This window comes from Oncorhynchus kisutch, linkage group LG12 (genome assembly GCF_002021735.2).
Source record: "Oncorhynchus kisutch isolate 150728-3 linkage group LG12, Okis_V2, whole genome shotgun sequence".
Taxonomy (NCBI): domain Eukaryota; kingdom Metazoa; phylum Chordata; class Actinopteri; order Salmoniformes; family Salmonidae; genus Oncorhynchus; species Oncorhynchus kisutch.
Window position 1 is genome coordinate 10,897,767 of NC_034185.2, and position 24,288 is coordinate 10,922,054.

General features: G+C 44.5%; 1 protein-coding gene across 1 annotated transcript in view; it reads right to left on the reverse strand.

Moving 5' to 3' along the window:
* LOC109877481 (DNA-directed RNA polymerase III subunit RPC1) overlaps positions 1-19,545 on the reverse strand; it is a 71,502-nt gene extending 51,957 nt beyond the window's left edge. The window contains exons 1-13 of the mRNA XM_031836851.1: positions 19,302-19,545; positions 18,623-18,758; positions 18,203-18,340; positions 15,066-15,237; positions 14,749-14,903; positions 12,918-13,157; positions 11,729-11,891; positions 11,301-11,437; positions 9,352-9,455; positions 7,537-7,678; positions 5,993-6,133; positions 5,258-5,327; positions 743-870 (exon numbers count right to left, since the gene is read on the reverse strand). Coding sequence (XP_031692711.1) covers positions 743-870; positions 5,258-5,327; positions 5,993-6,133; positions 7,537-7,678; positions 9,352-9,455; positions 11,301-11,437; positions 11,729-11,891; positions 12,918-13,157; positions 14,749-14,903; positions 15,066-15,237; positions 18,203-18,340; positions 18,623-18,758; positions 19,302-19,345 — 1,770 coding nt within the window. The 5' untranslated portion in view covers positions 19,346-19,545. The remainder of the gene's footprint in view (positions 1-742; positions 871-5,257; positions 5,328-5,992; positions 6,134-7,536; positions 7,679-9,351; positions 9,456-11,300; positions 11,438-11,728; positions 11,892-12,917; positions 13,158-14,748; positions 14,904-15,065; positions 15,238-18,202; positions 18,341-18,622; positions 18,759-19,301) is intronic.
* Positions 19,546-24,288: the final 4,743 nt, after the last annotated feature.

Genomic DNA, 24,288 nt, shown 5'->3' on the forward strand with positions numbered 1-24,288 from the left:
AACAGAGTCATGGGCTAACAACAGACAACAGAGTCATGGGCTAACAACAGACAACAGAGTCATGGGCTAACAACAGACAACAGAGTCATGGGCTAACAACAGACAACAGAGTCATGGGCTAACAACAGACAACAGAGTCACGGGCTAACAACAGAGTCACGGGCTAACAACAGAGTCACGGGCTAACAACAGAGTCACGGGCTAACAACAGAGTCACGGGCTAACAACAGAGTCACGGGCTAACAACAGAGTCATGGGCTAACAACAGACAACAGGGTCATGGGCTAACAACAGACAACAGGGTCATGGGCTAACAACAGACAACAGGGTCATGGGCTAACAACAGACAGAGTCATGATGGACTGACAACAGACAACAGAGTCATGGGCTAACAACAGACAACAGAGTCATGGGCTAACAACAGACAACAGAGTCATGGGCTAACAACAGACAACAGAGTCATGGGCTAACAACAGAGTCATGGGCTAACAACAGACAAGAGTCATGGGCTAACGACAGACAACAGAGTCATGATGGACTGACAACAAAAAGACCAACACCCAAATGATTGACGAGTTGCAGACCACTGATATTTAACTACTAAAGAAAGTCACTCTGTACGACTCCCAGTCACTTTCTAGATTTTTTCCCCCCTCACGACAGAGAACAACAGATGTCAGCCCAAAATCCAATAAACAGTCCCATCATTCATTTCAACCAACCGAGGAGAGCCGTACCGTACCTTGAGTATGGCAGGGTGTGGGAGAGCTATCTTGATCCTCTCATCCACCCCCACCAGGATAGAGGCCACTATCTGGCAGGCTTTAGACCTATCGAAGAATGTGTCCTTCAGGGTCAACAGGTAGGCTCCTGTGAAGAAAGGTGAGAGAGGAGGAGAGTAGTGGGGTGTTGAAATGTGGAGTGTGAAACAGACAGCTATTGTGCTCCTAAGAAATATTAGGCTACACTATCTCCAAATATGATAAAAACAAAAGATGTGACCGGATTCAGGATTGTAGGCATTTGGACGCCATTTCCTACTTCACAGTAGAAAATATTTAACTATTTTTGTTGTTGCAGAAAAGCCTACTTGAACATGTGAACTTTCATATGATTTAATTAAACTTGTCTGGAATCTGTAAATATGAATAAAAAATGTTAAATTAAGAGCCTAGTTTAGCCAAGGAGAAAGCACTGAGCTCTATAGGGAGAAAGACGGGCTCCATGATTGGCTGATAATGGAGGGGGGATAATAGAGAGTAGAGGAGTCTCAAATAGTGAATATTTTTTTAGATTAGACTATACTAAATATATTCATGCCACCAAATAATTGATTAAAATACACTGTCTTGTGATGAAGGTCTTACAGTAACTTCAACAGCACTCTGTAGGTTAGCACCATGGTGTAGCCGGAGGACAGCTAGTTTCTGTCCTCCTCTGGGTACATTGACTTCAATAGAAAACCTAGGAGTCTCATGGTTCTCACCCCCTTCCATAGACTGTAGTTATGACATAGTAACTATGACAACTTCCGGAGGATGTCCATTAACCTATCAGAACTTATGCAGTATGAACTGAAAATGTTGTTCACCCAATCAAAGGATCAGAGAATGAATCTAGTACTGAAAGGATAAGCTACAGCTAGCTAGCACTGCAGTGTATAAAATGTGGTGAGTAGTTGATTCAAAGAGAGAGAAAGAAAAGTTGAACAGTTTTGAACAAATTAATTTAGTTCATGAAGGAGAAGCAACAGAGAGAGAGTGAGAGAGCTATATTTAGTTGTATTTTTTAATGTTTTACTTTCACTTAGCAAGCGAATGCAGCTAGCTAGTTTAGCCTACGCATACACCCGGCTCAAACAGAGAGGGATGCTATGTTAACTAGCTGGCTGTGGCTATCCAACAGAGAGGGATGCTATGTTAACTAGCTGGCTATGGCTATCCAACAGAGAGGGATGCTATGTTAGCTAGCTGGCTGTGGCTATCCAACAGAGAGGGATGCTATGTTAACTAGCTGGCTATGGCTATCCAACAGAGAGGGATGCTATGTTAACTAGCTGGCTATGGCTATCCAACAGAGAGGGATGCTATGTTAACTAGCTGGCTGTGGCTATCCAACAGAGAGGGATGCTATGTTAACTAGCTGGCTATGGCTATCCAACAGAGAGGGATGCTATGTTAACTAGCTGGCTGTGGCTATCCAACAGAGAGGGATGCTATGTTAACTAGCTGGCTATGGCTATCCAACAGAGAGGGATGCTATGTTAACTAGCTGGCTGTGGCTATCCAACAGAGAGGGATGCTATGTTAGCTAGCTGGCTGTGGCTATCCAACAGAGAGGGATGCTATGTTAACTAGCTGGCTGTGGCTATCCAACAGAGAGGGATGCTATGTTAACTAGCTGGCTGTGGCTATCCAACAGAGAGGGATGCTATGTTAGCTAGCTGGCTATGGCTATCCAACAGAGAGGGATGCTATGTTAGCTAGCTGGCTGTGGCTATCCAACAGAGAGGGATGCTATGTTAACTAGCTGGCTATGGCTATCCAACAGAGAGGGATGCTATGTTAGCTAGCTGGCTGTGAAACAGAGAGGGATGCTATGTTAGCTAGCTGGCTGTGAAACAGAGAGGGATGCTATGTTAGCTAGCTGGCTATGGCTACCCAACAGAGAGGGATGCTATGTTAGCTAGCTGGCTGTGAAACAGAGAGGGATGCTATGTTAGCTAGCTGGCTATGGCTACCCAACAGAGAGGGATGCTATGTTAGCTAGCTGGCTATGGCTACCCAACAGGGAGGGATGCTATGTTAGCTAGCTGGCTATGGCTACCCAACAGAGAGGGATGCTATGTTAGCTAGCTGGCTGTGAAACAGAGAGGGATGCTATGTTAGCTAGCTGGCTATGGCTACCCAACAGAGAGGGATGCTATGTTAGCTAGCTGGCTATGGCTACCCAACAGAGAGGGATGCTATGTTAGCTAGCTGGCTATGACAATTTAACACGAACTCTTTCAAGTCAAGGTAAGCTTTTGGTTTTATTCCATTTATTGCCACTGGGGCCCACCGGTGTAAATGCTAAACTGCTTGCTGACTACACTGCATGATTTTAGAGGGATTACTAACACGTTAGTTCTAGTAGAAATGTTGACTATGACATTTACTAACATCGCTAGCTAATATGTTGACAACGACGTAGGCTGTGTGTAGCGGTTACGATATGAAGGTTTGGCTTGTAAAGTTTTTTTTCCCCTGGTCACAGACAGCTGATGTGTTGTGCACTGAAGTCCACAAGCGAAGGGAAAAGATGAGGAGGAGGAGAGCGTGTAGATGCAAGAAGGAATTATACAAGAGCAAAATGTTCATGCTGTTTGTATGTGGCGGCTATGAAAGTGAACTGTGTTTGCGTGTGATCTGGCGTGTATTCATTCTGTTGATTCTGTTGAAAACCAATTCTTAAAACGGAAGCAAGCGGAACGAAAAATGATAAACATAATTTAATTTGTCCAATAGAAACTCTCATTTGCAACGGTTGGACTAATGATTACACCCTAGGTCAGCTAGATGCAGGCAAGAGGGTGCAAGGCGTTATTGAATGTGCCAATGTCTGTCACCTTGATTAGTCTAATTTCTCTCAACGTGCTCACCTACGTTGTGAACCTTCATTCTCAGGCCAGGTTGTAGCAACCTCATGAAGGGTACAGGGAAAATGTGAGTATCGTGTAGTAGCTGAAACCTGTCACTGTTACATTGAACTGGGTGAATATGAATGACAGTAACCTAAACCTATCACTGTTACATTGAACTGGGTAAATATGAATGACAGTAACCTAAACCTATCACTGTTACATTGAACTGGGTGAATGACAGTAACCTAAACCTGTCACTGTTACATTGAACTGGGTGAATGACAGTAACCTAAACTTGTCACTGTTACATTGAACTGGGTGAATGACAGTAACCTAAACCTGTCACTGTTACATTGAACTGGGTGAATGACAGTAACCTAAACCTGTCACTGTTACATTGAACTGGGTGAATGACAGTAACCTAAACTTGTCACTGTTACATTGAACTGGGTGAATGGAATATGAACGACAGTAACCTAAACCTGTCACTGTTACATTGAACTGGGTGAATGGAATATGAACGACAGTAACCTAAACCTGTCACTGTTACATTGAACTGGGTGAATGACAGTAACCTAAACCTGTCACTGTTACATTGAACTGGGTGAATATGAACGACAGTTAATCCAATCTGCTGGAACAGAATTAAGGCCGTGCTCATAAAAAATAAAAGTCGCCCTCCCTCATGTTAAACGTCACCAACCGCCACTGACAGAGACCACTTTCTGGAGGACAATGTTACGCTGACTCGTGAATTTACACGTGAATTCTTAAATAAATGGGTGGGACTAAGGCTTAAGAGGGCGTGAACGATGCTTAAATAAATGGGTGGGACTAAGGCTTAAGAGGGCGTGAACGATGCTTAAATAAATGGGTGGGACTAAGGCTTAAGAGGGCGTGAACGATGCTTAAATAAATGGGTGGGACTAAGGCTTAAGAGGGCGTGAACGATGCTTAAATAAATGGGTTGGACTAAGGCTTAAGAGGGCGTGAACGATGCTGAATGGACGTAAAGAAACAAGGGTTCTCTAGAAAGTGGGAAAATCATTCAAAGGCATTTTTCTCCTACCCCATCTCCATATTGGGAGAACACGTCTATCAAACGTCAGAGAAGCATAACTTTCCTATGTTTCATAACAGCCCATTTCAAAGCTCTGGGACTGTACTTTTTCATAAAATGTAAAAAAAAATATATATAATAATAATATTTGACATAAGCTCATCTTCCTGAATTCAGTTTCAAAATGTCAAACCATAGTGGATAATAAGGTCAGTATGAAGAGCCCCATCAAGGTGTTGACTTAACAAGAGGTAAGTGTCCCAATCTGGATGAAAAACAAGCCAAGCAGCTGTATAACGAAGATGACATCGTTATGATGAGATGAGCTGTGACACATCTATCAAATGCAACGAACAGATCGGAGCGCGTCAGGGAGACATCTTCCATCATGTTGATCACATGATCACCATGTCAAAACCTTGTTCTTTTCTCCACCTGACAACGAGCAGTTTGAGACGCTCACTAATACAGACGTCAAAAGGCATCAATCATCTGACAAATTAGTCATTTGATTGGCTGTCAGGTCCTGCTGCGACAAACAATGATTGGCTCATTGCTGTAACACAACGGCTGACCTGTCAGAAAGTCTTGAATTGCAGCAATCAGAGGCTCTCCGTTCCTGGGGGTCACCAGGTTGGCTTTGGTCTGGAGGGAAAGAGACATGAGAAAAGCATAGGTCAGTGTGAGAGTAGAACCTCGGCTGTACAGGTTTTAGTTTAAAAACCTGGGATTTCAAAGACTGAGTGACAGGGGGTGTGTAGGGGTGTGAGGTGTGTAGGGGTGTGAGGTGTGTAGCGGTGTGAGGTGTCTAGGGGTGTGAGGTGTGTAGGGGTGTGAAGGGGTGTAGGGGTGTGAAGGGGTGTAGGGGTGTGAAGGGGTGTGAGGTGTGTCGGGGTGTGAGGTGTGTAGGGGTGTGAGGTGTATAGGGGTGTGAGGTGTATAAAGGTGTGTCGGGTGTGAGGTGTGTTGGGGGTTGAGGTGTGTAGGGGGTTGAGGTGTGTAGGGTGTGAGGTGTGTAGGGGTGTGAGGTGTGTAGGGGTGTGTGGGGTTGTGAGGTGTGTGGGGTTGTGAGGTGTGTAGGGGTGTGTGGGGTTGTGAGGTGTGTAGGGGTGTGAGGTGTGTAGGGGTGTGAGGTGTGTAGGGGTGTGAGGTGTGTAGGGGTGTGAGGTGTGTAGGGGTGTGAGGTGTGTGAGGTGTGTAGGGGTGTGAGGTGTGTAGGGGTGTGAGGTGTGTAGGGGTGTGAGGTGTGTAGGGGTGTGTGTTGTGCTGCTGCAGGAGTCTAAAGGCGAATCAGGGCAGGTGACACTAACCCCCATCAGCACCAGGGCTTCAGCCTTGGCCTCCTCTGTCTGGGGAAGGTGAAGGTTCATCTCATCCCCGTCAAAGTCAGCGTTGTACGGCGTGCACACACACTCGTTAAACCGGAACGTTCTGTGAGGCTTCACTTTGGCCTTTAGGACAGACAAAGATGAATACAATAATGATATCTGCCTGAAATAAACCTATCATGATACATCCAAAACAGTAGCAGCTACACGACAAGGCAGCTCTAAAACAGTAGCAGCTACACGACAAGGCAGCTCTAAAACAGTAGCAGCTACACGACAAGGCAGCTCTAAAACAGTAGCAGCTACACGACAAGGCAGCTCTAAAACAGTAGCAGCTACACGACAGCTCTAAAACAGTAACAGCTACACGACAAGGCAGCTCTAAAACATTAACAACTACACGACAAGGCAGCTCTAAAACAGTAACAGCTACACGACAAGGCAGCTCTAAAACAGTAGCAGCTACACGACAAGGCAGCTCTAAAACAGTAGCAGCTACACGACAAGGCAGCTCTAAAACAGTAACAGTAACACAACAAGGCAGCTCTAAAACAGTAGCAGCTACACGACAAGGCAGCTCTAAAACAGTAACACGACAAGGCAGCTCTAAAACAGTAACAGCTACACGACAAGGCAGCTCTAAAACAGTAGCAGCTACACGACAAGGCAGCTCTAAAACAGTAGCAGCTACACGACAAGGCAGCTCTAAAACAGTAACAGCTACACGACAAGGCAGCTCTAAAACAGTAGCAGCTACACGACAAGGCAGCTCTAAAACAGTAGCAGCTACACGACAAGGCAGCTCTAAAACAGTAACAACACGACAAGGCAGCTCGAAAACAGTAACAACTACACGACAAGGCAGCTCGAAAACAGTAACAACTACACGACAAGGCAGTTCTAAAACAGTAACAGCTACACGACAAGGCAGCTCTAAAACAGTAACACGACAAGGCAGCTCTAAAACAGTAACAGCTACACGACAAGGCAGCTCTAAAACAGTAACAACACGACAAGGCAGCTCACAGCTACACGACAAGGCAGCTCTAAAACAGTAGCAACACGACAAAACAGCTCTAAAACAGTAACAACACGACAAGGCAGCTCACAGCTACACGACAAAACAGCTCTAAAACAGTAACAACACGACAAGGCAGCTCTAAAACAGTAGCAGCTACATGACAAGGCAGCTCTAAAACAGTAACAACACGACAAGGCAGCTCTAAAACAGTAGCAGCTACACGACAAGGCAGCTCTAAAACATTAACAACTACACGACAAGGCAGCTCTAAAACATTAACAACTACACGACAAGGCAGCTCTAAAACATTAACAGCTACACGACAAGGCAGCTCTAAAACAGACAACCCCAAGATACATCACACAAAATCCCCAACTTCTAACAGTGAGGTTCTCTTCCTGCCTACACGTTGACATGGAGTCAGCACGGTGATTAACCTAACAGTTTCCAGACAGAGCCGAAGTGAAGGACGGGTGTATGATGTGGAGAGAGAGAGAGCACTCACAATATGAGCCATGATGCTGAGTTTGTGTAGAGAGGGCTGTCGGTTGAAGAGGACGATGTCTCCATCGATCATGTGTCTCTCCACCACGTCTCCAAACCTCAGCTCCTGGGCCATCTTGTCTCGGTTCCCGTACTTCAGAAACCTGAAGACAGACAAGACCAGACCCCCCCCCCCCCCACACACACACAGGGAATACTCTTAGAACATACACCTAAACATGTGGTTTCATACAAAGTTTCAGTTTAGTGGTAGGCCCGTAACCACAGTTTCAGTTTAGTGGTAGGCCTGTAACCACAGTTTCAGTTTAGTGGTAGGCCCGTAACCACCGTTTCAGTTTAGTGGTAGGACCATAACCGCAGATTCAGTTTAGTGGTAGGCCCGTAACTGCAGATTCAGTTTAGTGGTAGGCCTGTAACCAGTTTAGTGGTAGGACCGTAACCACAGTTTCAGTTTAGTGGTAGGCCTATAACCAAAAGGATGGCAGACCAAACCATCAACCAAATGATTGTGATAATGTGGTTGTTTTAGCTCAGTTTAGTTGACACTGGATAAGAGCATCTATTAAAAGGGTATACTTCAGGACAATGAGGCCCTTTAATCTACTTCCCCAGAGTCAGATGAACTGGTGTCCCAGTAAACAGAGACATTAAACTGGCACCAACGAGTTCATCTTGACTGAGGAAGTAGATAAAGGGCCTCAAGACAAAAAGTATCCCTTTAAATGAACTAAAAATGTATAAAAAGAAAGATAGGGTAGCCTAGTGGTTAGAGTGTAGGGACGGCAGGTAGCCTAGTGGTTAGAGTGTAGGGACGGCAGGTAGCCTAGTGGTTAGAGTGTAGGGACGGCAGGGTAGCCTAGTGGTTAGAGTGGAGGGACGGCAGGTAGCCTAGTGGTTAGAGTGTAGGGACGGCAGGTAGCCTAGTGGTTAGAGTGTAGGAAAGGCAGGTAGCCTAGTGGTTAGAGTGTAGGGACGGCAGGTAGCCTAGTGGTTAAAGTGTAGGGACGGCAGGTAGCCTAGTGGTTAGAGTGTAGGGAAAGGCAGGTAGCCTAGTGGTTAGAGTGTAGGGACGGCAGGTAGCCTAGTGGTTAGAGTGTAGGGACGGCAGGTAGCCTAGTGGTTAGAGTGTAGGGACGGCAGGTAGCCTAGTGGTTAGAGTGTAGGGACGGCAGGTAGCCTAGTGGTTAGAGTGTAGGGACGGCAGGTAGCCTAGTGGTTAGAGTGTAGGGACGGCAGGTAGCCTAGTGGTTAGAGTGTAGGGACGGCAGGTAGCCTAGTGGTTAGAGTGTAGGGAAAGGCAGGTAGCCTAGTGGTTAGAGTGTAGGGACGGCAGGTAGCCTAGTGGTTAGAGTGTAGGGACGGCAGGTAGCCTAGTGGTTAGAGTGTAGGGACGGCAGGTAGCCTAGTGGTTAGAGTGTAGGGACGGCAGGTAGCCTAGTGGTTAGAGTGTAGGGAAAGGCAGGTAGCCTAGTGGTTAGAGTGTAGGGACGGCAGGTAGCCTAGTGGTTAGAGCGTTGGACTAGTAACCGGAAGGTTACAAGTTCAAACCCCCGAGCTGACAAGGTACAAATCTGTCGTTCTGCCCCTGAACAGGCAGTTAACCCACTGTTCCTAGGCCGTCATTGAAAATAAGAATTTGTTCTTGACTGACTTGCCTAGTTAAATAAAAGTAAAATTAAAATATATGCTTCTATTAACTGAATGGGTAAAACCTCACCAACGTTTTGGGACGTAGTGGCTTCTTCAACATTTTACAGGTGTGGGTCAGCTCATGCTTTTAAAACAGACTAAACATGTCCAATAGAACTGTCCTGACCTCTTCATCTGCGTGTGTCGTTGCTGGATGAAGTTGGCTCCAGGGTGGACCTCTGGACCGCTCCGCACCAGCTTCCTCAGCATCTCCAAGTTGGCCTTGTTCACCTTGGGGCACAACAAGTTAGAGGTCGCAGGTCATACAACAGGGGGACAGTGAGGACACTGTGCAGGTTACTTCTCAATGGTAAAGACAGCTGGAAAAGGCACTCAACCTGCCTTGTGATCCATCCTGATTTGTGAAGCATCTATGTAGTGCTTATAAACAATTCATTTATCTATTATTTATTTATTAAATCATTTATTCTTAATAAAGGAAGTCAACCGATTAAAATAATTAAATAGAGTTAACGGAATTAGTTAAATCACAATTCATTGCCATTATAGAATTTGCTCCAACTAATTTTTCATAAAAAATCAAAATCAAATCAAATGTATTTGTCACATACACATGGTCAGCAGATGTTAACGCGAGTGTAGTGAAATGCTTGTGCTTCTAGTTCCGACAATGAGTACAACGAGACGAGTAATCTAACCTAACAATTCCAAAACTACTACCGTATACACACACAAGTGTAAAGGGATAAAGAATATGTACATAAAGATATATGAATGAGAGCAGAACATTGAGTTACTATTAAACCCAAAATAGTGTTGATTAAAAATGGTTTAAAGGCATTTTCACCATAAACGACACAAAAGTCTCTAACAGCTAACTATTCATGATCCCAGGAGGCCTAATCTTTCTTATCAATAATATTGAAGATTAACTGATCCATGTTCTTCATCATGACCTAGTCACATGTTGATGCTACTAGAACTGGAATCATTAAGTCTTTTTGACCTGAGGACTACAACAGAAACAGTAGTCACATGTTGCTCCTAGTCACATGTTGATGCTACTAGAACTGGGATCATTAAGTCTTTTTGACCTGAGGACTACAACAGAAACAGTAGTCACATGTTGCTCCTAGTCACATGTTGATGCTACTAGAACTGGGATCATTAAGTCTTTTTGACCTGAGGACTACAACAGAAACAGTAGTCACATGTTGATGCTACTAGAACTGGGATTCATTAAGTATTTTTGACCTGAGGACTACAACAGAAACAGTAGTCACATGTTGCTCCTAGTCACATGTTGATGCTACTAGAACTGGGATCATTAAGTCTTTTTGACCTGAGGACTACAACAGAAACAGTAGTCACATGTTGCTCCTAGTCACATGTTGATGCTACTAGAACTGGGATCATTAAGTCTTTTTGACCTGAGGACTACAACAGAAACAGTAGTCACATGTTGATGCTACTAGAACTGGGATTCATTAAGTATTTTTGACCTGAGGACTACAACAGAAACAGTAGTCACATGTTGATGCTACTAGAACTGGGATTCATTAAGTCTTTTTGACCTGAGGACTACAACAGAAACAGTAGTCACATGGAATAGATGTCCTGTTCTGATTAAAATCATTGTGGGAAGTTCGTTGAATCAAGAGGCATTCAGCCATGGCATTGTAAACAATATTATGGCTAGCTAGCTAGCTAACGTTAGCATAACTAGTTTGTTACTTCTTTACAAATGAATGTTTTTAAATGAATTTTCTAAAGAAATGCCTGAGAATGTGTTTACGGTAGAAGTATCTGTACGGTTTCCTTAAACTGTTTCTCAAAGCTGTGCGCACGGCACACTACAATGGAGACAGACAGCGCTACTGAGACCGTGTGCTCACTGACAGGTACACAGCATAGAGCGTGTTGTGTGTTGCGCTTATAAGGGTCCCTGCTGAAACACGTGCGCTTAAAAAGGTTCCGCGTGGGGTAAAGAAATGGAGATGCAATTAAAAGCGTCAAAGAAATTAACAGCATTAAAAAGTGTTAACGTGGACTGCCCTAATTATTATAAAGCCTTATTAAAAGTTGTAGTTAAAGTGTGACCAATAAGAATCTTACCTTCTCTGGGTAGGTCAGGATTTTGGCTACGTGCACAGGGACAGCCACCTCATCAATCCGCAGGTTGGGGTCCGGAGAGATGACCGTTCTCCCAGAGAAATCCACTCTCTTCCCCGAGAGGTTTCCACGGAATCGCCCTGAGAGAGAGACACCACGAACCATCAATAACCGAGTGTCTCCATAGGCAGCAGTGGAGAATAACATTATAGTTTGTGATTAAATGGCTCCACAATCAACTAGGATACTTTCTGTTTTTAACTCAACTGTGTAAATAAACTACATTGTTTATGACAAAAGGCATGACATTGACATGAATTCAGTGTCAACTATCAATAAATACGATGTGACCACAGAACTAGAAATCAGAATAGACAATAGGTAACTATTAAATCATTCGAATTAAAAATCCCTATTTATATGAGCGAGACCTTGTTTGCCCTTGAGTCTCTGAACGAAGCCTCTGGTCCACTTCTTAGGGGCCATGTTGAGGGGGATGCCAGAGAGCTCACTGTTGATGTAGAGAGCACATTGCAGCTGGAGGAAGTCCCAGTCCTCCATGATCATCTGGGTCTTGGCCCCTGACATACGGTGCTGTGGGACGGCATGGGAGGCGGGCAGAACAACTCATTCATCACTCAACATTCATTAGACAACAACAATAACATCAACATCAAACCACCTTATTGTCTAATGTGAATTGTAAACTTTTTTTTTGTCTTGTGTTATTGCTTTCATAAAAAAGGCACAGGAGGTTTTCCTGAGCTGACCAACTAGTTAGTAATAGCCTACTGGGGCCCAGAGGTTTTCCTCAGCTGACCAACTAGTTAGTTATAGCCTACTGGGGCCCAGAGGTTTTCCTCAGCTGACCAACTAGTTAGTAATAGCCTACTGGGGCCCAGAGGTGTTCCTCAGCTGACCAACTAGTTAGTTATAGCCTACTGGGGCCCAGAGGTTTTCCTCAGCTGACCAACTAGTTAGTAATAGCCTACTGGGGCCCAGAGGTTTTCCTCAGCTGACCAACTAGTTAGTTATAGCCTACTGGGGCCCAGAGGTTTTCCTCAGCTGACCAACTAGTTAGTAATAGCCTACTGGGGCCCAGAGGTTTTCCTCAGCTGACCAACTAGTTAGTAATAGCCTACTGGGGCCCAGAGGTTTTCCTCAGCTGACCAACTAGTTAGTAATAGCCTACTGGGGCCCAGAGGTTTTCCTCAGCTGACCAACTAGTTAGTAATAGCCTACTTGGGCCCCAGAGGTTTTCCTCAGCTGACCAACTAGTTAGTAATAGCCTACTGTGGCCCAGAGGTTTTCCTCAGCTGACCAACTAGTTCGTAATAGCCTACTGGGGCCAAGAGGTCTTCCTTAGCTGACCAACTAGTTCGTAATAGCCTACTGGGGCCAAGAGGTCTTCCTTAGCTGACCAACTAGTTAGTAATAGCCTACTGGGGCCCCAGAGGTTTTCCTGGTCAGTTCATGGAAAAACTCCCGGGACGATTAATAAAACAATTAATCACAAATTCATTGACACTTCCTGCTACTCTCCCAATCCCATGACGCCCACCTTCTCTATGACATCATACAAAAAAAATTATATATTTGATGTAAATGTAATGTACCCACCTTCTTGATGACATCATTGAGGAAGATGATCTCTGTGAGTTTCATGGTGAGGTCATCCTCATTAGTACCTGACTTGAGGTCTGAGATGACAGAGGGGCGGATGCAGAGCGGAGGTACCAGCAGGCGGGTGAGGATGAGGTCTGCGGGCTTACCTGCCTCAGGGTTCATCAGGAGCAGGGGAATGTCCTCCGCTGGTATCCTCCTGAAGAGGTTCAGCACCACTAGAGGACTCAGGTTCTCCTGGAAACCACAAGACATGAAGGTCAGTCAGCATTTAAAACCATAAGGGCCAGTTTCCCAGATTCAGACAGACATATTTTGAAGAGGTTCAGCACCACTAGAGGACTCAGGTTCTCCGTTGGGGTGAAAGACATGATCGGTCAGCATTTAAAACCAGTGTGACCCAGTTGGTAAGGAAAGTGTGACACTAGTAATACCAGGTTCTGTTTGTTCAATTCCGACAAGTTTCCCATATACTAACCCTGTATGAACTCTGTTACTGTAAGTCACTGCTAAGTCAAAAACATACACAACAAACCATTAACCTCATATGACCTCTACAAAGTAGACATGTAAACTGTTAAAAGATGCCATAGTTTCCTTCAACGTGACTTACCTGAGACCTGTTAAGCAAGCCCTAGTTGCCTTCAACGTGACTCACCTGAGCCCTGTTAAGCAAGCCCTAGTTGCCTTCAACGTGACTCACCTGAGCCCTGTTAAGCAAGCCCTAGTTGCCTTCAACGTGACTCACCTGAGCCCTGTTAAGCAAGCCCTGGTTGCCTTCAACGTGACTCACCTGAGCCCTGTTAAGCAAGCCCTGGTTGCCTTCAACGTGACTCACCTGAGCCCTGTTAAGCAAGCCCTGGTTGCCTTCAACGTGACTCACCTGAGCCCTGTTAAGCAAGCCCTGGTTGCCTTCAACGTGACTCACCTGAGCCCTGTTAAGCAAGCCCTGGTTGCCTTCAACGTGACTCACCTGAGCCCTGTTAAGCAAGCCCTGGTTGCCTTCAACGTGACTCACCTGAGCCCTGTTAAGCAAGCCCTGGTTGCCTTCAACGTGACTCACCTGAGCCCTGTTAAGCAAGCCCTGGTTGCCTTCAACGTGACTCACCTGAGCCCTGTTAAGCAAGCCCTGGTTGCCTTCAACGTGACTCACCTGAGCCCTGTTAAGCAAGCCCTGGTTGCCTTCAACGTGACTCACCTGAGCCCTGTTAAGCAAGCCCTGGTTGCCTTCAACGTGACTCACCTGAGCCCTGTTAAGCAAGCCCTGGTTGCCTTCAACGTGACTCACCTGAGCCCTGTTAAGCAAGCCCTGGTTGCCTTCAACGTGACTCACCTGAGCCCTGTTAAGCAAGCCCTGGTTGCCTTCAACGTGACTCACCTGAGCCCTGTTAAGCAAGCCCTGGTTGCCTTCAACGTGACTCACCTGAGCCCTGTTAAGCAAGCCCTAGTTGCCTTCAACGTGACTCACCTGAGCCCTGTTAAGCAAGCCCTAGTTGCCTTCAACGTGACTCACCTGAGCCCTGTTAAGCAAGCCCTAGTTGCCTTCAACGTGACTCACCTGAGCCCTGTTAAGCAAGCCCTAGTTGCCTTCAACGTGACTCACCTGAGCCCTGTTAAGCAAGCCCTAGTTGCCTTCAACGTGACTCACCTGAGCCCTGTTAAGCAAGCCCTAGTTGCCTTCAACGTGACTCACCTGAGCCCTGTTAAGCAAGCCCTAGTTGCCTTCAACGTGACTCACCTGAGCCCTGTTAAGCAAGCCCTAGTTGCCTTCAACGTGACTCACCTGAGCCCTGTTAAGCAAGCCCTAGTTGCCTTCAACGTGACTCACCTGAGCCCTGTTAAGCAAGCCCTCCACTTCTTTGTTGTGTTCTATTGCGATATCGAATGAGTTGAGAAAGTCTGATACTACAGTGTCCACCACTTTCTTGGTTGTCTTGTATTTCTCGTGGAGGATCTTCAGCAAGCCACACTTCTTCACTGGTCCTGTTAAATGGCAAGAACAAAGACAGTATCAGTCACACCAACCACCACTTGGGCTTTGCTTTCAACTCAACTCAATTCAAATATAACTTCATATGTATTTTGGCCCAAATGTCAAAGTTGAACCGTAAACAGTCAAAGACTAAGCTATTGTTGGTACCCTACCATTTAACGTGGAGCAATTGAGACACATTGTCCTTTTGCGGCATTTGTCGGATATCTTCTTCTTCATTCCTCGTTTCTGGAGGTACGCTAGGCCTGGCCTCTTCAACACATCCATAAACTGTAGTTTCTCCTCTTTGGTCAGCATGATGTGAGAACACGTCTTACAGATCATCTGGAGGGACAACAATCACATGATGTCATAATGGGCCAATTTGAACAACAATCACATGATGTCATAATGGGCCAATTTGAACAACAATCACATGATGTTATAATGGGCCAGCTTGAACAACAACCACATGATGTTATAATGGGCCAGCTTGAAAACCAATCACATGATGTTATAATGGGCCAGCTTGAACAACAAACACATGTTATAATGGGGCCAGCTTGAAAACCAATCACATGATGTTCTAATGGGCCAGCTTGAACAACAACCACATGATGTTCTAATGGGGCCAGCTTGAACAACAACCACATGATGTTATAATGGGGCCAGCTTGAACAACAACCACATGATGTTCTAATGGGCCAGCTTGAACAACAACCACATGATGTTCTAATGGGGCCAGCTTGAACAACAACCACATGATGTTCTAATGGGGCCAGCTTGAAAACCAATCACATGATGTTCTAATGGGGCCAGCTTGAACAACAACCACATGATGTTATAATGGGGCCAGCTTGAACAACAACCACATGATGTTCTAATGGGCCAGCTTGAAAACCAACCACATGATGTTCTAATGGGCCAGCTTGAAAAGCAATCACATGATGTTCTAAAGGGCCAGCTTGAAAACCAATCACATGATGTTCTAATGGGCCAGCTTGAAAACCAATCACATGATGTTCTAATGGGCCAGCTTGAAAACCAATCACATGATGTTCTAATGGGCCAGCTTGAAAACCAATCACATGATGTTCTAATGGGCCAGCTTGAACAACAACCACATGATGTTATAATGGGCCAGCTTGAACAACAACCACATGATGTTATAATGGGCCAGCTTGAACAACAACCACATGATGTTATAATGGGCCAGCTTGAACAACAACCACATGATGTTATAATGGGCCAGCTTGAACAACAACCACATTATGTTATAATGGGCCAGCTTGAACAACAACCACATGTTATAATGGGCCAGCTTGAACAACAACCACATGATGTTATAATGGGCCAGCTTGAACAACAACCACATGATGTTTTAATGGGCCAGCCTGAACAACAACCACATTATGTTTTAATGGGCCAGCTTGAACAACAACCACATTATGTTTTAATGGGCCAGCTTGAACAACAACCACATGATGTTATAATGGGCCAGCTTGAACAACAACCACATGATGTTATAATGGGCCAGCTTGAACAACAACCACATGATGTTATAATGGGCCAGCTTGAACAACAACCACATGATGTTATAATGGGCCAGCTTGAACAACAACCACATGTTATAATGGGCCAGCTTGAAAACCAATCACATGATGTTATAATGGGCCAGCTTGAAAACCAATCACATGATGTTATAATGGGCCGGCTTGAACAAACACATGATGTTATAATGGGGCCAGCTTGAAAACCAATCACATTATGTTATAATGGGGCCAGCTTGAACAACAACCACATGATGTTCTAATGGGCCAACTTGAACAACAACCACATGATGTTCTAATGGGCCAGCTTGAACAACAACCACATGATGTTCTAATGGGCCAGCTTGAACAACAACCACATTATGTTTTAATGGGCCAGCTTGAACAACAACCACATTATGTTTTAATGGGCCAGCTTGAACAACAACCACATGATGTTCTAATGGGCAAGCTTGAACAACAACCACATGATGTTTTAATGGGCCAGCTTGAACAACAACCACATGATGTTTTAATGGGCCAGCTTGAACAACAACCACATGATGTTTTAATGGGCCAGCTTGAACAACAACCACATTATGTTTTAATGGGCCAGCTTGAACAACAACCACATGATGTTTTAATGGGCCAGCTTGAACAACAACCACATGATGTTTTAATGGGCCAGCTTGAACAACAACCACATGATGTTTTAATGGGCCAGCTTGAACAACAACCACATGATGTTTTAATGGGCCAGCTTGAACAACAACCACATGATTTTTTAATGGGCCAGCTTGAACAACAACCACATGATGTTTTAATGGGCCAGCTTGAACAACAACCACATGATGTTATAATGGGCCAGCTTGAACAACAACCACATGATGTTTTAATGGGCCAGCTTGAACAACAACCACATGATGTTATAATGGGTCAGCTTGAACAACAACCACATGATGTTTTAATGGGCCAGCTTGAACAACAACCACATGATGTTCTAATGGGCCAGCTTGAACAACAACCACATGATGTTCTAATGGGCCAGCTTGAACAACAACCACATGATGTTATAATGGGCCAGCTGGAACAACAACCACATGATGTTTTAATGGGCCAGCTTGAACAACAATCCCATAGCAAGAGTCAAAGAAATAACTATGATGATTTAATCAGGATGATCAAGGTTATGATGTAGGCTCCTCAGTGTGCAGTACAGTAATGTCATATTTAGTTTGCTACATTGTAGAGCGAGAGAAGATAAATATATACAAATAACTGCCAAAATAAAGGAAACATCAACATAAAGTGGGCGTTGGGCAAAAACGAGCCGCCAGAACAGCTTTCCCCTTGGCATAGATTCTACAAGTGTCTGGAACTCTATTAGAGGGATGCGACACCCTTCTACGAGAAATTCCATAATTCTGTGTTTTGTTGATGGTGGAGGAAAACGCTTTCCCAGGTGCCGCTCCAGAATCTCCCATAAGTGTTCAAGTGTGTTGAGATCTGGTGACTGAGACACACCCTTTAAACCCTCTATGCTCCTTTGATCCCCCTCTTTCAAAGTCACTGAGATCTTTTCTTCTAGCCATGGTAGCCAAGATAATGGGCAACTGAGCATTCTTATACACGACCCTAAGCATGATGGGATGGTAATTGCTTAATTAACTCAGGATACCACACCTGTGTTGGAAGCACCTGCTTTCTATACATCCTACTTGTATCCCTCATTTACTCAAGTGTTTCCTTTATTTTGGCAGTTACGGTCATAGTGAACTTGCCTGTAGGATTCCAATGGTGGCTTTGAAATAGCCCACATGGAAACAGGGCATCTCCAGGTCCAGATACCCATAGTGTCCCAGACAGTCAGCCAGGTTCTTCCCACACGTGTCACAAGGACGATCCTTCTCACTGGTGCCCTGGAATATAACATGACAGTTGGGTCACAACCACCATTAGAGGAGGCCAAGAGTTTGCAAAGTGTTATTTCAAAGTTGATGTCTTCACTGTTATTCTACAATGTAGAAAATAGTACAAATAAAGAACAACCTTTGAATGAGGAGGTGTTCTAAAACTTTTGACTGGTAGTGTACCATGTGATGGTCCAGTACTCAATAGGGTGGTGCGTGTATGTATGTATGTGTGTATGTATGTGTGTATGTATGTATGTATGTATGTATGTGTCCACGTGTCAGCCCTACCATGCGATGATCCAGTACTCCGTATGGTAGAGGAGTATGGCTGGTGTCCTGGCTGTACAGGTTCTTACTGACCACTTGGATATGAGCCTGCTGTCTCATCTGTTCAGCCGACTTCATCCCAAAACAGATGTGGCTTCTGTTGACATAAATGGAATAGATAGCCAACTCAGCATAGGGGTTCAATTAAACACTGGCTACTAAGTCAACTAGCAAATAGGTCCTACCCAAGCAAGAACTGCCAATGATAACAAGCTATAGTTTAGGGGTCAATTGAGAGTCATTTGTAATGCATGGTCAGCATTGCCTTGCTGGATGTCTACTTGAGGCTACTTGGTTGGAATGCGGATTCCCTGCTACACGTCATGCTTTACCATGTACTCAGCAAGAGTGCCAGTGGTCATGGCAACACGAGTTCGATATCCTGCCACCTTACCCAGGTGGAGATGTGATGTGATTGTTTGTTTAGCTAGCTAGCTTTCTAAAACGTGTTTCCGGCATTGCTGACCCTGTTCAAATCAATGATGCAATTGCAAAAAGCTATCTAACTTAGCTATGAAAAGCAAGCTCATGTGACAAATTGCAAGCTACTTTAGGCAAATATTTACGAACAATACTCATAGCTAGAGGGCTGGGGGAAATATTAATTGCTAATGGCTAGCATCTAGCTGGACATACTTACATTTTTTTGGCCACATCAGTCTCTCTAAACTGCTCTTTCACCATCGTGACTTCTGTTTGTCCCCGCCAACCTCCGGCAGAAATACAGATCTAGGACATAAACTGTTATTTTCTACACTGCTGTTCACACTAAACTTGATATACAGTCATCACACTGTCACTTGTCGTTCCCAAATCCCATGTTGTAGCTAGAAATGCTACCACGGCAATGTGAAACAACGTGAACCATGAATTCATATGACAACGACATGCACACATCCGGTTCAAGAGCGCCCCATGAACGGGAGGGAGGTTATCCATCAGCAACTGCCCTCCAGTGGGCCAAAAAAGTATTACATAAACAACGAGGAAACGAGTGCAGAAATACATTTCCACTAGATGTCAGTCGTAGCTACATGGATTAATAACAGATAGGCAACTACATGTTCCTGGTAGAAAATACCAAATCTGTCTGAAATATTCATATGGACTTTTTTTAACCTTCTCTAGTGCGGGACCCATGGGAGTTGTAGTTTTAAGTGGGAAGAAAAACACAATACAGTATACAATAATATAAGCAATTTAGCAAACACTTTTATCCAAACCACTTAGTCCTATGTGGCTCAGTCTGTAGAGCATTGCACTTGCAATGCCAAAAGTCACGTATTGATTACAGGTTGGATGGTGTATCAATACACCTAGTCACTACAAATATATATATTTTAAATGTAACTATGCAAGTCAGTTTAGAACCAATTCTTATTTACAATGACAGCATACCCCGGCCAAACCTATACGATGCTGGGCCAATTGTGCACTGCCCTATGGGACTCCCAATCACAGCCAGATGTGATACAGCCTGGATTTGAACCATGCTCACTGAGATGCGGTGCCTTAGACCTCTGCGCCATTTGAGAGGCCAAGAAACAGGTGTCCTTCCTAACTCAGTTGCCGGAGAGGAAGGAAACCGCTCAGGGATTTCACAATGCACCCAATGGTAACTTTAAAACAGTTCCATAGTTTAATGGCTGTGGCAGGAGAAAACTGAGGATGGATCAACAACATTGTTACTCCACAATACGAACCACATTGACAGAGTGAAAAGAAGGAAGCCTGTATAGAATAAACATATTCCAAAACATGAATCCTGTTTGCAACAAGGCAACAAAGTAATACTGCAGCAAAAGTTGGCAAAGCAATACACATTTTGTCCTGAATAGAAAATATTATGTTTGGTGCAAATCCAATACAACACATTATTGAGTACCACTCTCCATAATTTCAAGCATGGTGGTGCATGCATCATGTTATGGGTATGCTTTAATCATTAAGGACTGGGGAGTTTTTCAGGATATAATATACATGAATGGAGCTAAGCACTGGAGTTATTTACCAAGGAGACAGTGAATGTTCCTGAGTTACAGTTTTGACTCAAATCTGCTTGAAAATCTATGACAAGACTTGAAAATGGTTGTCTACAAATGATCAACAACCAATTTAACAGCGCTTGAAGAATTCTGAAAAGACTAACGGCCAAATGTTGCACTGCCAAAGGTCATTCTAACATGTATTTGACTCAGGGGTGTGAATACTTCTGTAAATGAAATATTCCTGTATTTTCTTTTCAATAAATGAGCAAATATTTAAAATATTTAAAAAACATGATTTCACTTTGTCATTATGGGATATTGTTTGTAGATGGTTGGCAAAATAAATATTCAGTCTGTAACAAAACAAAATGTGTAATAAGTCAAGGGGTATGAATACTTTCTGAAGGCACGTATAAAGTAACCATACCCATTATTACATTTGTAATGTAACAGAACATAGCATAATGTAACAGATACAAATTTACATTCCATATCTTACGTCTGTTTAATGTGAATGGGCTGACATTGACACACATTCTAATTCTGTCACCAGTGCCACTGTTATTAGATAGAAGATATTTACTTGGAGTGTTTTTGGGGTGAGAGAACATTCGCACCATGCAGACTTTATGACAGGCGCTGGAGGCAGGGGGGGGGGGGGGGGGTTATACAAGTTAGAATACTGTCATTGTTCATATTTTAGGTATTTTGGCTGGGCCTTGGAGGGATCAGACAGTAACTCTTGATCCAATACATTCTAAAGGTGCTGTAAACGACTGGGTCCGTGCTCGCTGAGCGGATTTATCAGCACAGACAGGTGTTTGGCTGGGCCTTGTGAGGTTAACGACTGGGTCCGTGCTCGCCGAGCGGTTCTATCAGCACAGACAGGTGTTTGGCTGGGCCTTGTGAGGTTAACGACTGGGTCCGTGCTCGCCGAGCGGTTCTATCAGCACAGACAGGTGTTTGGCTGGGCCTTGTGAGGTAAACGACTGGGTCCGTGCTCGCCGAGCGGTTCTATCAGCACAGACAGGTGTTTGGCTGAGGCACCCTAGCGCCTTGGCTCACGTCAGCATTTTTCCAATATTTCTGTGAGCGCTCTCCAATTCCGGTGTACGGTGGGATCCTCTTACTGCTCAGACCTAATGAGAGAGAATCACAGAACTGGTGCAGCTTGAAAGACCTAGCCTAGAAGACTGTTCTTCTAAGACTGTTCTCCAACTGTTCTCCAACTGTTCTCCAACTGTTCTCCAACTGTTCTCCAACTGTTCTCCAACTGTTCTCCAACTGTTCTCCAACTGTTCTCTTCCAGTTTTTACTGCTGCTGTTGAATTATTATTTGTTACTTTTATTTTATTAATTTTTTACTAATCAGTTTTTTTACTTAACACTTATTTTTCTTAAAACTGCATTGTTGGTTAAGGGCTTGTAAGTAAGCATTTCACTGTTGTATTCAGCGCATGTGACAAATACAATGTGATTTGATTTGATTATGGGATATTGTGTGTAGACGGGTGACAAACAAATGAGTCAGCCTGTAAAATGTATAACAAGTCAAAGGGTAGGAATACTTTCTGAGGGCTATTATTATTAACCTCCTGGCTGAGCAAAGGTTTTACAAATTTGTTTAGCCTTTTAGCCTATTTGCATTATTCCTAATCGTCAAGGTGTCTACTAACATAAATGGGTCAATATTGATTCCTGTTGTTAATCATGTATCTTTATCCTATATCACTACCTCTGTCCAGAGACCCATCTAGCTATCCTATATCACTACCTCTGTCCAGAGACCCATCTAGCTATCCAATATCACTACCTCTGTCCAGAGACCAATCTAGCTATCCTATATCACTACCTCTGTCCAGAGACCCATCTAGCTATCCTATATCACTACCTCTGTCCAGAGACCCATCTAGCTATCCTATATCACTACCTCTGTCCAGAGACCCATCTAGCTATCCCATCAGTACCTCTGTCCAGAGACCCATCTAGCTATCCCATCAGTATCTCTGTCCAGAGACCCATCTAGCTATCCCATCAGTACCTCTGTCCAGAGACCCATCTAGCTATCCCATCAGTACCTCTGTCCAGACATTCTAGTCCATCACTACCTCTGTCCAGAGACCCATCTAGCTATCCCATCATTACCTCTGTCCAGAGACCCATCTAGCTATCCCATCGGTACCTCTGTCCAGAGACCCATCTAGCTATCCCATCAGTACCTCTGTCCAGAGACCCATCTAGCTATCCCATCAGTACCTCTGTCCAGACATTCTAGTCCATCACTACCTCTGTCCAGAGACCCATCTAGCTATCCCATCAGTACCTCTGTCCAGAGACTCATCTAGCTATCCCATCAGTACCTCTGTCCAGAGACCCATCTAGCTATCCCATCAGTACTTCTGTCCAGAGACCCATCTAGCTATCCCATCAGTACCTCTGTCCAGAGACCCATCTAGCTATCCCATCAGTACTTCTGTCCAGAGACCCATCTAGCTATCCCATCAGTACCTCTGTCCAGAGACCCATCTAGCTATCCCATCAGTACCTCTGTCCAGACATTCTAGTCCATCAGTACCTCTGTCCAGAGACCCATCTAGCTATCCCATCAGTACTTCTGTCCAGAGACCCATCTAGCTATCCCATCAGTACCTCTGTCCAGAGACCCATCTAGCTATCCCATCGGTACCTCTGTCCAGAGACCCATCTAGCTATCCCATCAGTACCTCTGTCCCGAGACCCATCTAGCTATCCCATCAGTACCTCTGTCCAGAGACCCATCTAGCTATCCCATCGGTACCTCTGTCCAGAGACCCATCTAGCTATCCCATGAGTACCTCTGTCCAGAGACCCATCTAGCTATCCCATCAGTACTTCTGTCCAGAGACCCATCTAGCTATCCCATCAGTACCTCTGTCCAGACATTCTAGTCCATCACTACCTCTGTCCAGACATTCTAACCCATTGCCGATCTCTCCAGGCATTCTATCCAATCACTGTCTCTGTCCAGGCAAATAAATGAATTGCAACATTTTTGAAGATGTTTTTGTTACATGCCTTAATGAACATGACCCAGCTCATGGGCTTTGCTACTTATTTTGCAAATCTCCAGATTTGTAAAGGACGTCACACTGCTTGCTTAGCGAGTACGACTTCCTCCCAATTTAGCCCAAACCTGGCGCAAACTCAGGACCTTTGCTTTGCTAGCAGACTTGACCGCCCTCCTGAAGTGTCTTACCAGTCAGTGCCACGTGAAAAGCTATCTATTCCCTGGTACAGGTGGGGACACTTCAGGCCGAGGAGGAAGTGTCGCACATCCCCATGTGGTAAGCAAACAACATGTAGTATAACTATTCAACACAGTTAACCTCTCCATCCTGACCTCTGTGAGTCAACATGTAGTATAACTATTCAACACAGTTAACCTCTCCACCCTGACCTCTGTGAGTCAACATGTAGTATAACTATTCAACACAGTTAACCTCTCCACCCTGACCTCTGTGAGTCAACATGTAGTATAACTATTCAACACAGTTAACCTCTCCACCCTGACCTCTGTGAGTCAACATGTGGGGAAGGCTTCCTCTGACAGGTGGTTGGCAATTTATAGACAACAAGTGCTCGTGTTTTAGGAAACCAAAA